A 17047-nucleotide genomic window follows, 5' to 3' on the forward strand; every position below is an offset into this window, starting at 1 on the left:
AATCGAAGTCAGATGCTCAACCGACTGAGTCACCCAGGCACCACTACCCTTGTAAATGAACTTTTAACTTAAGTTTAATACAGATAGAAAAGAACACAATAAATTTCCAAAAGCTGAACTTGCTCGTGTAACCAGCACCTGGATCAGGCAACAGAACATTACCAACATCCCAGAGGCCCCATTGTTCCTCCTTCAGGGATAATCACTGACCTGATTTCCAATACCATAGATTAGTTCCCCCTGGTTTTGAACGTTATATACGGAACTACACAGTACATATTAGTTTGTGTCTGTCTTCTTCCTTCAACATTATTTTTTTTTATTAAAAAATTTTTTTTATTATTTATTTTTTTTCAAGGAAACATATACATTTAATTGTTTCAAGTTGATTTGTAGTGCTCAAACTATTTATATCCAAATTTACAGAAAGTCAAGATAAAGCTCTCTATCAGTACTTACTTCTAAATAGATGATTTACCTAGAGTCCATGTCTCAATTGCATAATTAAAAAAATTTTTTTAATGTTTATTTGTTTTTGAGTGAAACAGAGACAGTACAAGCAGGGGAGGGGCAGAGAGAGGGAGACACAGAATCCGAAGAAGGCTCCAGGGTCCGAGCTGTCGGCACAGAGCATGACGCGGGGCTCCAACCCATGAACTGTGAGATCGTGAGCTGAGCCCAAGTCAGATGCTTAACTGACTGAGCCACCCATGCGCCCCCTCAACATTATTTTTACAAGAGTCTTCCGTATTGTTATATGTTGCGGTAGATTCTTCACTGTCTTTACTGAGTAGTGTTCCATTATATAACTCTACAGCAATTTATTTATGTATTCTGCTGTTACCCAGACTGTGTTTATGGGTAGTTTCCAGTTATTGATAGTTATAGATGGTATTCCAGTTATAGATAGTATTGCTATAAATGCTTGTGTCCTTGTTTTTAGGTAAATGTATATTCATATCTCCACTGAATATACAGCTAGGAGTGGGATTGCTGTCATAAGATATGTGTGCCAGTCAGGGATGACCAAAGAAACAGAACCAGCGGGATACATAGAGATACACGTAAGAGGAGATTTATTATAGGAATTGACTCCTATGGTTATGGAGGCCAGGAAGTCCTTGAGCTTTTTCACATATATGTTGACACTCATGTTGGTGGGCAACTTTTTATAGTAGTCTGGTCCACGGCTTCAGTTGCAAAATAGGCAAAGGTCAAACCAGAGACACTGTCAATGCCAGTTTTTAAAAATACTAAAACCTCCCATACTCTGTGAAATGTCCAGCACAGGCAGACTGCCAGCTCTGAGACATGGGCCATATACCCTCATATTCTCCCACCAAAGGCACATGTGCCCATTGCTATTGGCAACGGGGACCATCCTGGGCAACCTAAGTGACTTCAGATGGAGAGAGGGATTATGTTGTTCATGAGCCCACATGTGCATGCATTGTGGCCCAAGGTATCATCTTGTGGACCCTAGTGACTACATTCAAAGTCATACTTCACTCCTCTTTTTAAGACTCAGGGGCATCACCATGAACCACCGATATTTGAGATTTAACTATAAACTCGTGTGCCATAAAAGGAGCCCTGTATGAGCCACTTGCCAGCCCAAACTGCTAGTCACTGACCGCAGCCCAAGACCCCATGTAATTATACGGGGGCAATCCCGGGTCCGTATGTTCGCATAGTCAGCCTTGTCACTCGGTCCATTGGCTGCACTTAGACTTGCTTTACTTCTCCCACCAATGTCCTTCTGTTGAAATGTTATATGCTTCTAGCCTCCATTTCTCGGTTAGGTGAGCAGTACCTTTAGCGTAGCCCCAACTAGTGCTTTCCGAATTCAAAGACTCACACAGTGAAATCCAAGTCTTTGTTGCTGGAGTCAGGTTATCTTGTGAGGTAGTGTCTGTCCCGATGGGGGCCGTGGGAGAGGACTGTCACTTGCTCATGAATCCTACGAACGCTCCCTGTATACGTGCCTTCTCTTTACCTGACTATAACTATTTCCTTTAATCAGCGGATTTTGTGGATCCGTCCTTCCTTACTTGATGCCTTTGGGGCATCACTCGGGATGTGACGGGAATCTCCGATCTTAAAATTATTTGGTACCATCTGCTTGTAGTCTAATTCCAAACAATGCAGACTAGTTAGTGATGGTCTGTCAAAGGGAGAGGGGGTGGAGTAGCTGCTTCAGGCCACAAACTCACCTAAGGCCACCTGGCTTCTAACAGGGTCTGTTCTCATTCAGTGTGGGCTCTCCCACCAACACTTTTGATAGCTCAGCAAGCACTGTGCTTATAAGGGCACAGCAGATCAGTCTGAGCCATCACTTGTCGAGTTCCAGCCAGAACCTTCGGTTGTTCTTCTTCCCTTGCAAAAGCAGCTTTTTGTGCACACACCTATGCTCTGATACACAGGCCAAAAGTATGTGTACTTCCATAATCTCATCCACTCTTCGTGCTTCCTTTTTATCTCAGAGTGAATCCAGAGTTAGCAAGGTTCTTTAATCTTTAAAGAACGGTTCTAGATAGCTCTAGACCAAGATAGTCCTAAGAATTTCCCTTGACAAGCTAGTGGGGCCCTGGATTTTTGCCAGGTGGATTGGCGAATCTCAGAAGGCTGTGTGTTGTACCGCCTTCTCCAAATTAGGCTATGCTTCTTCAGCGAAGCCCAGTTTTATGATACCACCAACAGAATGAATCACAGAACACACGTGGTTTGTGGGTGTTTGTTTGTTTGCTTCTTCTGTCCCCCAGGGAGTCTGTATTTGGCTTCGTTAAGTCCAAATGGAAACTAAGCGAAAACAAGAAATAGAGTTTCCTTACCCTGCTCTGCTAGATGCCAGGGGCAAGATTTCCCTTTCGCTCAGACCTATTGCAGGCTGGAATCCTCCCCCCCCTTTTTTTTGAGAGAGAGAGAGAGAGGGAGCAAGCAGGGGGTGAGAGAGAGAATCTTAAACAGGCTCCACACTCAGTACAAAGCCCAATGTGGGCCTCAATCCTTTGACCCTGGGATCGTGACCTGAGCCCAAATCAAGAGTCGGACATTCAACTGACTGAGCGCCCCAGGCGCCCCAGGACTGGACTTGCTTATGCAAGAATCTGTTGCCTTTATACCTTCCAAGAAGAAAGATGTGATGAGTTCATTTGTCTCTTCTCCCACCTAAGCACTCCTGGCTCAGATCTTTCCTGTGTCCTCATGAAGTATCTGACTCTGGCTTTACAGTGGCACGACTCACAAAGCTTTACCGCATTCAGAAGCAGCGACCTTGTGTTTTGAGGATGCTGGGCAAGAGTTCTGGAAAATAATTTCGCTGGGGCTTGAACAGTATTAATAGGGAGATGTTGAGGGATGTGGGTCACGCTGTGCCTGCATTGAACATGGGATCCCAAGTGGCAGAGACCCTATAGTTTCTTATTACCTTTATTGTGTTTATGATATATGGAGTCCTTAGAGCAGGAATCAGAAAACTATGGCTCTTGGACCAAATCCAGCCTGAGGTCTGGTTTTCTAACTGTTCACAAAGTAAGAATGGTTTTTACATTTTTAAAAGGTTGTTTTAAAAAAGAGGATGTGAGAGAAACCACACTTGGCCCCCAAAATCTAAACTATTTTTCATCTAGCTTTTTACAGAAGTTTGCCAACAGCTGCTCAAAAGCCCAGGGCCCGGAGTAGGGATTCCTTTTGACTGGTCTAAGACAATAGTCTCCACTATTTTCTCCCACATGGTTTCCAAGGCTCCCACACAGTAAACCAAAGCCAGAGCCTTTTCTGTGATAGTTTAGCTCCATCTGCTGGTCCAGTGTTTTTCACCAGTGCTGTAAACAGGAGAAAGTTCTTGTAAGTTTCAACCTCGTTTCATTAATAGGATGGATTGGTTGAATCTACCCAGCCAGCCTATGGGAATTTAAGGTAGATATTCCATGTTTAACTGAGTTAGGTTTACACGCACATCTCAAGGATTGAAAACCCTGATGGTCAGCACACCAGCTGTACATCCCAATACTAGCCACCAGGGAAAGTGGTGCAAATGTACCAGCGATAGGAAGGGCATTACTTGCTGGGCTATAAATAATGGAGAAATAACAGTGAACAGTGGTTCTATTTTAAGAACATGGTGGTAGCAGAAAAAGTAAAAAAATAACTGGGAAGAGAAGGCAAGTTCAGTTTTCAACACATTAGACCCATCCAAACTTCCCCTTCCAGGATCATGGTAGTTTCTATTTATATACTGATGTGTCCCCATATGTAAACGAAATAGGTGCCAGCAGTGATACAAGCGATGATAAGGACGGATTAGGATTACTTTGTTATTAATGTGCTCACCCTGCTCGTGAACTGGCATCTTGTTATCTGAAAGCGGACTTGGATTAGTTGTAAGTGTATGTTGCAAACTCAAGGGCAACCATTCAAAAAAGTTTGAAAGAAAGAAAGAAAAAGAAAGAAAGAAAGAAAGAAAGAAAGAAAGAAAGAAAGAAAGAAGTATAACTGATAGGCTAAGAAAGGAGAAAAAACGGAGTCAGACAAATGCTCCATTAAAAGCACAAAAAGAGGGGTGCCTGGGTGGCTCAGCTGGTTAAGCGTCCAACTCTTGATCTCAGCTCAGGTCGTCATCTCATGGTTTGTGAGTTTGAGTCCCACGTTGGGCTCTGGGCTGACAGCATGGAGCCTGCTTGGGATTCTGTCCCCCCAGCCCCCCCTGCTCCTCTCCCACTCACTGTCTCTCTGTCTCTGTCTCTGCCTTTCCCTCAAAATAAAATAAACTAAAAAAAAAAACCAAAACCTAAAACAGACACACACACACACACACACACACACACACACACACACACACAGAGTGGAAGACAAAAATAGGAACAAAGAAGGGCAACAAATAGAAAACAGTAATAAATAGGGTAGATACCCACCCAATACATCAGTAATCACTTTGAATGTCAATGGATTAAATGTACCAATTAAATGACAGAGATTGTCAGAGTGCATTTAAAAAACGGGGTGCCTGGGTGGCTCTGTCAGTTGAGTGTCCGACTTCAGCTCAGGTCATGATCTCACAGCTTGGGCCCCACATCAGGCTCAGTGCTGACAGCTCAGAGCCTGGAGCCTGCTTTGGAATCTGTGTCTCCCTCTCTCTCTGCCCCTCCCCCGCTCACGCTCTTTCTCTCTCTCTCTCAAAAATAAACGACAACATTTTAAAAAATGTGACCTAACTAAATATCGTCTGTAAGAAACCTACTGTAAATATAAAGGCACACAGAGATTGAAAGTAAGTGGATGGAGAAAAATATACCACCCTAACACTAGTAAAAAGAAAGTAGGAGTCATTCTATTACTTTCAGAAAGAGCAGACTTCAAAACAGGGAGAGTTATCAGGGCCAAAATGGAATGTGGAACATCCAAACTGGAAGAGTAAAAAAGGAGAAGTAAAGTAAATTCAATCAGTCCTACAAAGTAGGGGTTGGCAAACTTCAGGCCATGAACCAAATCTCGACTGCTGCTTGTTTTTATATAGCTCACAAGCTGAGAATGGTTTTATATTTTAAATGGTTGAAAAAGAAGAATACTATTTCATGATGTGTCCAAATTATATGAAATTCTAATTTCAGTATCTACCCATGAAATCGTATTGGAACACAGCTAGGCTCATTTGTTCACATCTTGTCTGGAGAAGTTTTGACAGAGCCCATATGGCTGATCAAGCCTAAAATATTCACTATCTGGTCCTTTACAGAAAAAAAAAATTGCCAATGCTTGCAACAGATAGTAGGAAAACAGAAAAATAAAGAAACAAGATGTTCAACACACTACTGGGTGATGTTAGGATTCCCAGACATCAGCATCATCACTATGACCGTGAAGGTCTTTTGAAGGCTATTTCCTGAAAACTTTCAAATTAAGTAAAGATGCCCAACGTGTGGTGGGAAATCCCGAAGTGGAGAGAGGAGCGAGATCAGGGCTCTCCTTGCCTCAGTTCCTCTGGGGTTCAGCCTTGTCGCTGCACTGCCTCTGTGTGCGCCACCCAGGGGGACCGGGTTGGGAAGGGGACTGCCACAGCTGGGTCTGCCATGGTGGCCCCTGGCCTCTGCAAGTTTCAAGGCACATGAACTGTACTTTCCCTCCTCAGTTGCAGGGCGCTATCATGGTCGCTTCCTGCGTCCAGATGCTGGTGGGATTCTCAGGCCTCATTGGGTTTCTCATGCGCTACATTGGCCCCTTGACCATTGCTCCGACCATCTCCCTGGTGGCCTTGCCTCTCTTTGATTCTGCGGGCAACAATGCTGGGATCCACTGGGGCATTGCCGCCATGTAAGTACTCTCTGGGAACGGAGTGGCACCTAAGTTCTTTCTGGTGGAAGATTACCCAGCAAGAAGAATGTGTTCTGGATATTGGCAAACTCCTGTGGTTTACGGATATTTTCATGAATACTCCGATACCTTAAAAAGCAGCGAAACTGCCACAATTTATTATTAATACTATTTGTTGCATTTTTAGTACTCAAAACAATGAAGTAATCGCAGGCAGTGTAGAAGAATACTTAGTGTTCACAAAAAAAATCGATACTGCTGGTCCTCTGCCTGCTGGGTTTTATTGCAAATGTCCGTGCAAAGAGAAGGGTGCAAAGACGTGGCTCCAGCTCTCAGTAAGCTTACGGCGTAGGAGAGAGATGAGCCTTGGACCTACGGAGCTGTGACACCGGGAGACAGTGACGAGAATCGCAGAATGCCAAGCACGTTCAGGGGAGGGGGTGGTGGAAGCCAACTAGGAGGGTCAGGAAGGCTTTGTGGAAAAAGCCTTTATGGAAGGCTCCCCCCCGACCTGCATTCATCCTCTGTAGAAGGAGGCTCTTTATGGAAAAAGAGGCCTTAAGCGTTTCAACAGAGCTTCGAAGGGACTTGGGGACAGCACCGGACACACTGCCACTGCAGTCTGACCACAAGGACTTGCAGAACGACCCAGGAGAGAGGACAGTCTTGGACTCTCACCTCACCGGCTCCAACCACTGGACCCATCCAGCTGCCCACCCCCAGGGGATCACAGCCCCCCTCCCTGCTCTTCCTCTCCAGCCACCAGCGGCTCTGAAAGGGAACAGCCCACCTTTTCAGAGATGGCAGGACGCTGCCCGCGCTGCCAAGAGGGGCCTCGATGGGGACCCTCCCGGCGCGGCCACTGCCTCCCCGTCCCCGAGACAGCGGTGGCTCAGCCTCCTGGACGCTCGCTGAGGATGAGCCCCAGCTTGCCGGGCTGGGCATGGCATGTTTCTGTTTCAGGACCATCTTCCTCATCGTGCTGTTTTCTCAGTACCTGAAAAATGTCGCTGTGCCCATGCCCATTTACAGAGGACAGAAGAAGTGCCGCGTGTCTAAGTTCTACCTGTTTCAGGTCTTCCCGGTAAGAAGCACTCCCCGCCCTCTTCCGTGCTTAGCGGACTCACCCGGAGAGTGGGGGGCATCCCCTCACACTCCCAGAAGGTCCCCAAAGCAAATGCTCCTCCTCGTGTGGTGGCTCCTCCCCCCCGACCTGCATTCATCCTCTGTAGAAGGAGGCCCGCCGACCGTCCGTGGGAGTGCTCCCTGGCTGTTGGTGCGATGTGGTCCCCTCATTCCACAAAGCTGCTCCCCCAGGAGCAGAGAACCCTGCCCCAGGCCACTGCTTTGGGCACCAGTGCGGGACAGCCTTCTCACGTTCCTGGGGCTGTGCTCCCAGCAAGGTTCACGCCCGACTCCACAAAACTAAGGACTCTGTCGCTCAGATCACGTTCCTCCTCAGCGGCCCGTGGGTAAGCCAGATCCCTCACAGCGATGCTGGTGCCCCCTCTTCAGACACCCCGCTGTTGGATTTGCACCGGGGTTAGCTCTGTGTGGCTACCAACCACACGGTATGTTTTCTGGTTTAATTGCACCGTGAGCTACGTCTCAAATTGTGCAAAGGTACTTCCACGTCTCGTCCATCTTTCACCACCCTGCAGGTCAGTGGTTCTACAGTTCACTGTGCAAGAATCAGTTGGGGACATCGCTCAAAATACACATTTCTGGGGTTCTGCCACCAGGGATGAAATATCAGTATATCTGAAGACGCTGCTCTAAGAAATCTTGCTTCAGGCCCTGCAGAGCAGTGATTGTAATGCCATCGCACAGACGAGGAAACGGAGGCTCAGGGAGTTTGATCCAAGGTCATGTGACCAGCAGGCAGTGGAAAGGAAGACAGATGGTAATCCTTCTGCCCCAGGCTGTGCCTATTTTGCTAGACATTTCTGCCTCTGTTTGATACAAGGTCTTTCCAGAGTTTATTTTCTACATTCCGTTAATGCACTAATTATGATGCAGATTGTAGTTGTCACCACCAGGGCCAGTAACCCAGCACTTGCTTATTTCAAAGAGCTTCCCTGACCTGCCTCCCTGGCCCAGCACCTCTGGGAGGCGTTGGCAGGGGCCGGGGGGTCTGGGATGGGTAGTGAAACCCCTCCCTCTGGCAGGTGCTGCTGGCGCTCTGCATCTCGTGGCTTCTCTGCTTCGTGCTCACAGTCACCAATACCCTCCCCACGGCCCCCACGGCCTACGGGCACCTGGCCCGCACCGACACCAAAGGCGATGTCCTGAGCCGGGCTCCTTGGTTTCGCTTCCCTTACCCAGGTAATGAGAAGATAGGGACCCTTTATGACTGGGACATGTGTTTTCCAGGACTGTCCGTGGGGCCCAGAGCACTGGATGGAGAGCTGAATAGGGGCAAAGGATGGATCTCTTCCAAAAGATCTGACAAGGAGGAGCAGGCTCTGGGGAGTCTGTGTCAGACCCCTAGGAGAAGAAGGAGACCCTCAGATTGTCCTAAAAATCCTCTGAGGGTGGAAGGAAAAAAAAAAAAAAAGAAAGAGAGAGAGAGAGGTTAGAGTGGGAGAGAGCCAAAGCATAAGAGACTGTTAAAAAACGAGAACAAACTGAGGGCTGATGGGGGGTGGGAGGGAGGGGAGGGTGGGTGATGGGTATGGAGGAGGGCACCTTTTGGGATGAGCACTGGGTGTTGTATGGAAACCAATTTGACAATAAATTTCATATATTAAAAAAAATTCCTCTGAGGGTGATAGACCAAAGGCTCCCATTCCAGGACCTTCCTCCAAGACTGTCTACATCCCTCCACCCCTCCTCCATGTTACCCAGAACCCACAGCCTGAGCGCCGGCAGATCAGAGACATTTCACCCTTCTGGCTAGACCTTTGGGACTCTTCCTGGATTAGTTGCATCTACCCAAGGGATCCCTGGGCTGAATGAGAACGTTTCCAGGAAGATGAGGTCAAGGCCATCCCATAGCCCACTTCTGGTTGTCTTTCCTAGCACTTCTTGGCTCGGGGTGTATTAATAACCAGGTACCAGGGAGGGAGGGCCTGGCCCGGTGGACTGTGGACCCAGAGCCTCCCTGAGTGAGAATCTCTGCTTCCAAATGCTTCAAGATGTGCCCTGGGAAGAAGCCCTGTCGCTTGCTCTTTTGCACAGTGACCTCCAGGTCTGCGTGTCTGACTTACCCTCAGGACGGAGTGGGAGGGCAGGAGTCCAGGCCAAAGCCTCTGGACAGTCGTGGGGTTGGAAGACATACTTCCTGGTCTTGAAAGCCTTGCAGGGGCGCCTCGGTGGCGCAGTCGGTTAGGCGTCCAACTTCGGCTCAGGTCATGGTCTCGCGGTTCATGGGTTCAAGCCCCGCATCAGGCTCTGCACTGATAGCTCGGAGCCTGGAGCCTGCTTCGGATTATGCGTCTCCCTCTCTCTCTCTCTCTCTCTGCTCCTCCCCTGCTCACGTTCTGTCTCTCTCTGTCTCTCAAAAAGTAAATAAAAGTTAAAAGAATTTTTGTAAGCTTTCCAAAGACGCCCCCGGCAAAGAAGTTATTTGGGGTTCAGCAACCTGCCGCCTTCTGGATTAACATTCCCTCTGTGCTGCTCTTTCAGGACAGTGGGGCCTCCCCACCATCAGCCTGGCTGGGGTCTTTGGGATCATTGCCGGGGTTATCTCCTCCATGGTGGAGTCGGTAGGCGATTACTACGCCTGCGCGCGGCTGGTGGGGGCCCCACCCCCTCCGAGGCACGCGGTCAACCGAGGCATCGGCATCGAGGGTCTTGGCTGTCTGCTGGCAGGGGCCTGGGGGACCGGGAACGGGACCACGTCCTACAGCGAGAATGTCGGGGCGCTGGGTATCACCAGGGTAAGTCTGCTGACGGTGACTGATGGGGTGGGCTGGGTGCCCCCCAATCTGTCCTCAGTGCTTCAGTCTCTTGTCGTTGCTGGAACAAATTAATCACAAACTTCGCAGTTTCAGACGACTCAGATTCCTTCTTTTACTGATCTGGAGTTCAGAAGTCCAACACGGGTCTCAGCGAGCCCAAATAAAAACCCTGGCAGGGGCTGTGTTCCCTTTAGCTTTGATTCCAGCCTTTGTTTGTTGTTCCTTTTTAGGAGCATAAACAAAACGGGAAAAAAAAGAAATGTATTTTGATGTGGTTAAATTCTTGCCACACGTCCTGTAATGAAGACAGTTCAATAAGTAAGCTCTTAGGCTGGAAAGAAAAAGAAACAAAGGCAGAATCTGCTACTTATCGTGGCATTAATGGACTTCAGTAGTCGGCACTAGAGTATCTTTTTAAAAATACTTTAGAAAGTACTTTTCATTGTGGTTAAGGGCACATAACACAAAACCTGAAATCTGTATCAATTAAACGAGGCCTTATCCTCCTCTCTCCCTAGCACCTGTCAACCACCATTCTACTTTCTGTCTCTGTGAATTTGACTAGTTACATCACAGGAGTGGAATCGTGCAGTATTTGTCGTTTTGCGACTGGCTTATCTCCAGGACTGTCCACAGACAGCCCAGTAATATTCCATCCCATGTATAATACACACACACACACACACACACACACACACACACACCACATTTTGTTTATGCCTTGTTTTGTTTATGCCTATGGCCCTTGACCTTCATGGAGGAACCGTTGCGTGTTCTTCATCTCGTCTCCCAGGTGCCTCTCTGTGTCTCACTGTGCTCCAGATTTGCCTTCCCACCTCCCCCCACCCAGCTTTACTGAGACATACTTGACATGTAACGTTGTGTAAATTTAAGCTGTACCGTGTATTTATTTGAAAATACACTAACATATTGCAACATGATGGCCACCATTAGCTAACCCTCCCATCAAGTTATATACTGACCATTTCTTTTTTTTTTTTTTTAACAGTGTGACCATTTAAGATCTACTCTCTTAGCAACTTTCAAGTATACATATAATACAGTGCTGTTAACTGTAGTCACAATGTTGTACTTAGATCCCCAGAACTTATGCATCTTCTAACTGGAAGTTTATACTGTTTGACAAACATCTTCCCATTTTCTCCCTGTTTTTTCCACCCTGGTAACCACCACTCTCCTCTCTGTTTCTGCGAATTTAGCTTTTTTTAGATTCCACATGTGAATGATACCATACGATACTTGTCTTTCTCTGACATAGTTCACTTAGCATGGTTCACTTAGCATAGCCTTCAAAGTCTATCCATGTTGTTGAGAATGGAAAGATTTCATTTGTTATGGCTGAGTAATATGCCATTGTGTATGTATACCACATTTTCTTTATCCATTCATCCATCAGTAGACGTTTAGGTTGTTTCTCTATCTTCGCTGCGGTAAATAATGCTGCAGTGAACACAGTTGCAGATATCTTTTCCAGTTAGTGTTTTGGCTTCTGTGCATAAATCCTCACAAGAGGAATTGCTGGATCATATGGTAATCCTATTTTTAATTGTTTGAGGAAAAGCCATACTGTTTTCCATAGTGGCTGTGCCAGTTTGTGTTCCAATAAACAGTACATAACGGTACACAAAGGATCCCTTTTCTGCACGTCTCCACCAAGACCTGTTATTTCTTACCTTTTTAATGATAACTGAATCTAATAGACCTGAGGTGATCTCTCATTGTGGTTTTGATTGAATTTCCCTGGTGATTAGTGATGTTGAACATCTTTTCATGTACCTGTTGGCCATTTGTATGTCTTCTTGGGAGAAATGTCTATTCAGTTCCTCTGCCCATTTTTAAGTTGTTACTGTTGTTGTTATTGAGTTGTATAGGTTCTTATATATTTTGGGTATTAACTCCTTATCGGATATACGGATTGCAAATATTTTATTCCATTCTGTAGGTTGCCTTTTTGTTTTGTTTAGTCCCATTTGTTGATTTGTGCTTTTGTTGCTTACACTTTTGGTGTCATATCCAAAAAAATTGTAAAAATCAATTCCAAAGGGATTCTCCCTATGTTTTCTTCTAGGAGATTCATGGTTTCAGGTCTTACGTATAAGTGTTTAATCCATTTTGCATTTAGTTTTTTGAATGATGAAATGTAGGGGGTCCAGTTTTATTCCTTGTATGTGGTTCTCTGGATTTCCCAGCCCTCTTTATTGACAAGACTGTCCTTTGCCCCATTGAATATTCTTGGCTTCCTTGTCAAATATTAGTTGATCATGTTTGCATGGGGTTTTTTTGTGGGCTCTCAGTTCTGTTCTATTGGTCTATGTGCCTGATTTTATGCCAGTACCATACTGTTTAAATTACTATAGCTTTGTAGTGTTATTTGAAATCAGGAAGTGTGATTCCACCAGTTTATTCTTCTTTCTCGGGATTCCTTTGGCTATTTGGGGTCTTTTGTATTTACGTATGCATTTTGGGATTTTTTTTCCTATTTCTGTGAAAAATGCCATTGGGATTTTGTTAGAGATTGCATTGACTATACAGATGGCTTTGGATAGTATGGTCTTTTCTTAAAAATTTTTTTCTGGATGTTTATTTGTGAGAGAGAGAGAGAGACAGAGCATGAGCAGGGGAGGGGCAGAGAGAGAGGGAGACACAGAATCCGAAGCAGGCTCCAGGCTCCAAGCTGTCAGCACAGAGCCCAACGCAGGGCTCGAACTCACGAGCCATGAGATCATGACCTGAGCCAAAGTCAGACGCTTAACTGACTGAGCCACCCAGGTGCCCCGTGGATAGTATGGACATTTTAACATTAATTCTTCTTACCCATGAACACAGGGTATCTTCCCATTTGTTTGTGTCTTCTTCAATTTCTTTCATCAGTGTCTTTTAGTTTTTAGTGTACAGATCTTTCACCTCCTTGGTTAAATTCATTCTTAAGTAGTTTATTGTTTTTGATGTTATTATGAATGGATTGTTTTCTTTATTTATTTTTCCTATATTTTGTTGTTTGTAGAGGAATGCAACAATTTCTATATGTTGATTTTTGTATTCTGTGACTACTGATTCGTTGATTGGGTCTAACAGTTTCTTGGTTGACTCTTCAGCATTTTCTGTATATAAGATCATATCACCTCTACTGTCATATATTCATGCCTTCATTGTGTTGAGGTGTGTTCCTTCTATACCCAATATGTTGAGAGTTTTCATCATGAAAATATGTTGTATTTTGTCTCATGCTTTTCAGCATCTTTTGAGATGATTGTATGGTTTTTATCTTTCATTTTATTTATGTGGCATATCACATTTATCATTTGTGTATGTTAAAACATCCTTGCATCCCAGGGATAAGTCCTACTTGGTCATGGTGTATGATCTTTTTAAGGTGATGTTGAGTTTGGTTTCCTAATATTTTATTGAGACTTTTAACCTCAGTATTCATCAGGGATGTGGGTCTGCAGTTTCTTTTATTGTCTGGCTTTGGTATCAAAGTAATGCTAGCCTTGTAAAATGAGTTTGTGAAGTAAGTATTCTCTTATTTTTATTTTTTAAATATGAAATTTATTGTCAAAATGGTTTCCATACAACACCCAGTGCTCATCCCAACAGGTGCCCCCCTCAATACCCATCACCCACCCTCCCCTCCCTCCCACCCCCCATCAATCCTCAGTTTGTTCTCAGTTTTTAAGAGTCTCTTGTGTTTTGGCTCCCTCCCTGTGAAGTAAGTATTATTAATTAACTCCCTTTGGCAGTTTTGGAAGCTGATATTTGGAGAGGTTAAGTCATGTGCCCGAAGTCATACAGGCAGTTAGGGGCAGAGCTGGCGTTGGCTCTCAAACGCCCATTCCTAAGCATTGGGTCAACTGCCTCCCAAGAGAGACCTTCGGCCTCACTGGAAAGCCTTCTTAGAGGAGCATTTGAGTCAGGACTTTAAGATGGGGATAGAGCAGTGCGTGAAGAGATGAGGGCAGAGGCCGAGACCCAAGGTCACACCCTCATCCTTTCCCAACCCCCATGTGGGAGCAGAGGGGGGCCATCTGGGCTCATGCGGCTGCTCTTTCAAGTCCACCGGATTGTGATGTGTGGTGCCCCTGGAGCAAGGCCGAGGCCTGGCTGGAGCTGAGCATCTTGTCCCACGTCTCCCTGAGCAGGTGGGGAGCCGGACGGTGATGGTCGCTGCCGGCTGCGTGCTTCTCCTGATGGGCGTATTTGGGAAGATCGGGGCTGCCTTTGCCACCATTCCAACCCCTGTGATCGGAGGCATGTTCCTGGTGATGTTTGGTGTCATCACTGCTGTGGGGATTTCCAATCTGCAGGTGAGGCGAGGCACCCTTTGAAGCGCGGCCAGTGCATCTCTTGAAAGGAGCCCGTGAGAATTGGGATGAAGAGAACAGGGCTGGGCAGGGGAGGAGGAGAAGGAATCCTTGGTTCCCAGAGACCACAGTGGGCTCTGAACGGAAGAAAGAAATAGCCGGATGCACCCAGACTTCTGGAAACAAACTGCAGCAGTTCGACTCGGGTGGTCCCGACCACTGAGCTCCCAGGGTCAAGTGGAACCCCGGCCTGGCTTGCCAGCTGTGTGTGATGCCCTGAGTCCAGCCTCCCTCCCCCATCTCCGGTGGCAGTGGGAGGGGAGGGGGCATTTGGAGGAGAGAGAGATCGCTGTGCAGTACAGGTGCTGATGGCTCTGGGCTGCCCTGGGGGCTTCTCTCCTGCAGTACGTGGACATGAACTCGTCCAGGAACCTCTTTATCTTTGGCTTCTCCATCTACTGTGGTCTCGCTGTTCCCAACTGGGTGAACCAGAACTCTGAGAAGCTCCAGACAGGTGATTCTCTGTCTCCTAGACTGTGACCTCTCCAGGGGCAGAGGCAGGGGGCCCTCGGCCCCTGGGAATCCTGGTTGCTTTTGTCTCCATTCTAGGGATTCTCCAACTGGACCAGGTCATCCAGGTCCTGCTGACCACGGGCATGTTTGTCGGTGGATTCCTGGGCTTTTTCCTGGACAACACCATCCCCGGTAGGGCTCACCTTCTCTCTGTAAGCTAGCGGTTCGGGTAGGCGGTCAGCATTTGGGCCACCCACATTGCTTCGCTGAGCCCAATTACCATGTCAGGCTGACCACAGCGTGTGTCGAGCAGGCCCTGGGTCTGGCGGTGGGGGGCGGGGGGGGGGTGGATGTACAGGATGGTATTAGCTTTCTAGGACGGCTGTAACAAAATGCCACAGACTGGCTTAAACAACAACTGTGTGTTCTCACAGTCTGGAGGCTAGAAGATTGAAATCCAGGAGGTGGCAGAGTTGGTTTTTCCGGAGGGCTCTCTCCTTGGCTTGCAGATGGCGGCCTTCTTGCTGCGACCTCACATGCCCTTTCCTCCACGTGGGTGCCTCCCTGCTGTCTCTCTGTGTGTCTTATTCTCTTCATGTTATGACACCAGTCAGATTAGATTAGGTCCCACCCTAAAGACCTCGTCTTCAACTGATCACCCTTTTAAACATCCTATCTCCAAATACAGTCACATTCCGAGGTAGGGGGGTTAGGGCTTCAACATATGATTTTTTTGGGGGGTGGGGGAGGGAGACAATTTCGCTGTAACAGAGCTGTAAGGTGAGAAATACCCCAGATGCAAGAAGAAAAGGACACAGCCCCAGCTGTCTTACAGTCCAAAGTCCAGTTGGCGAGGGAGAGAACACATGTATTCATTCATTCATTCATTCATTCATTCACTCACATTTTCAATGAAAACCCACCAAACACTTGCTGTGTTCCAGATGCTCTGGACTGAGAATACAAAGAGCAGAGAGACAGGACCCCCCATCTTCCAGAAACCCACAGGCTAACAGGGGAGAGAGACAAGGGAACAGACAATGAGAATAGAGGGGAACCAGTGTGGTGATGAGCAAACCGAGTCTCTGGGAGCTGAGGATGTCGCTGTGAGCAGTGCAGAGTGGCCATCAGGGGTGGCTTTCAGTGCTCCCTTCTCGAACCTCCCATGGCCCCTTGAGAGGACCTCTAGGCTATCTATCACCTGCTTGACGGCACTCTGTTTTCCACATTTGTTCTCTCTACCAAGTGTAAAGTGTGCCTGCATTCTAGAAACAGTGGTGGAGAGGCCCACCCCCTGAAGGTGAGGAAAGGGTAGGGTTCAGTTAGGATTGTACCCTGGAGCTCTGCTACACATCAGCCGCAGTGGGAGCTCCCGGAATGCTCCAGACAAGCAGCGGAGGAGGAGGAGGAGGAGGAGGAGGAGGAGGAGGAGGAGGAGGAGACGATGCTGTCGCTGTTGGCAGCTGGCGGGCTGGCAGGGGAGACCTCCCGGGTGCCTGCGGGGGGCACCAGAGGCTCCCCCAGCCCAAGGGCCGCGTGGTCAGTGCCCGGTCCTGACTGTTTGCCGTCTTCCCATTAGGAAGCCTGGAGGAGAGAGGCCTCCTGGTGTGGAATCAAATCCAGGAGGAGTCTGAGGAGACTGCGAGGGCCTTGGAGGTGTACTGCCTCCCCTGTGGGATTGGCTCCACGTCCTGCATGTCCTCCTGCGCCCAGCGTCTCCCCTTCTGGCCCACGGGGGAAGCTGGGAAAGGTGAGCAGGGAGTGAGCCTGCTCACCTGCCTCTCCCAGAATTCCTCGGGAGAGTTCTCGGAAGGCACCATAGAAACCAAGATATGAGAAGAGCTGTCCTCACGCCTGCCCCAGGGTGCTACTTGCCCCCCACCTCGGGTGCTCATCTCCCCACGCAAGGAGGGGTGGGCACCCCACACGCTGTGGCAGCCAGATAAGTATTAGATTAAGACTGTGAAGCGTGGGCTTTGACACAGTCACTTAGTCACCACA

General features: G+C 47.5%; 1 protein-coding gene across 3 annotated transcripts in view; it reads left to right on the plus strand.

Moving 5' to 3' along the window:
- The window catches only part of LOC106975715 (solute carrier family 23 member 1-like), a 55845-nt gene that overhangs the window by 30460 nt on the left and 8338 nt on the right, over nucleotides 1-17047 (plus strand). For all 3 annotated transcript variants that reach the window (XM_015073059.3, XM_015073061.3, XM_015073062.3), the window contains exons 5-12: nucleotides 6128-6309; nucleotides 7273-7393; nucleotides 8478-8634; nucleotides 9937-10190; nucleotides 14372-14536; nucleotides 14939-15047; nucleotides 15143-15238; nucleotides 16626-16796. In XM_015073059.3, coding sequence (XP_014928545.3) covers nucleotides 6128-6309; nucleotides 7273-7393; nucleotides 8478-8634; nucleotides 9937-10190; nucleotides 14372-14536; nucleotides 14939-15047; nucleotides 15143-15238; nucleotides 16626-16796 — 1255 coding nt within the window. The remainder of the gene's footprint in view (nucleotides 1-6127; nucleotides 6310-7272; nucleotides 7394-8477; nucleotides 8635-9936; nucleotides 10191-14371; nucleotides 14537-14938; nucleotides 15048-15142; nucleotides 15239-16625; nucleotides 16797-17047) is intronic.

Source organism: Acinonyx jubatus, chromosome A2, assembly GCF_027475565.1.
Source record: "Acinonyx jubatus isolate Ajub_Pintada_27869175 chromosome A2, VMU_Ajub_asm_v1.0, whole genome shotgun sequence".
Lineage (NCBI taxonomy): Eukaryota > Metazoa > Chordata > Mammalia > Carnivora > Felidae > Acinonyx > Acinonyx jubatus.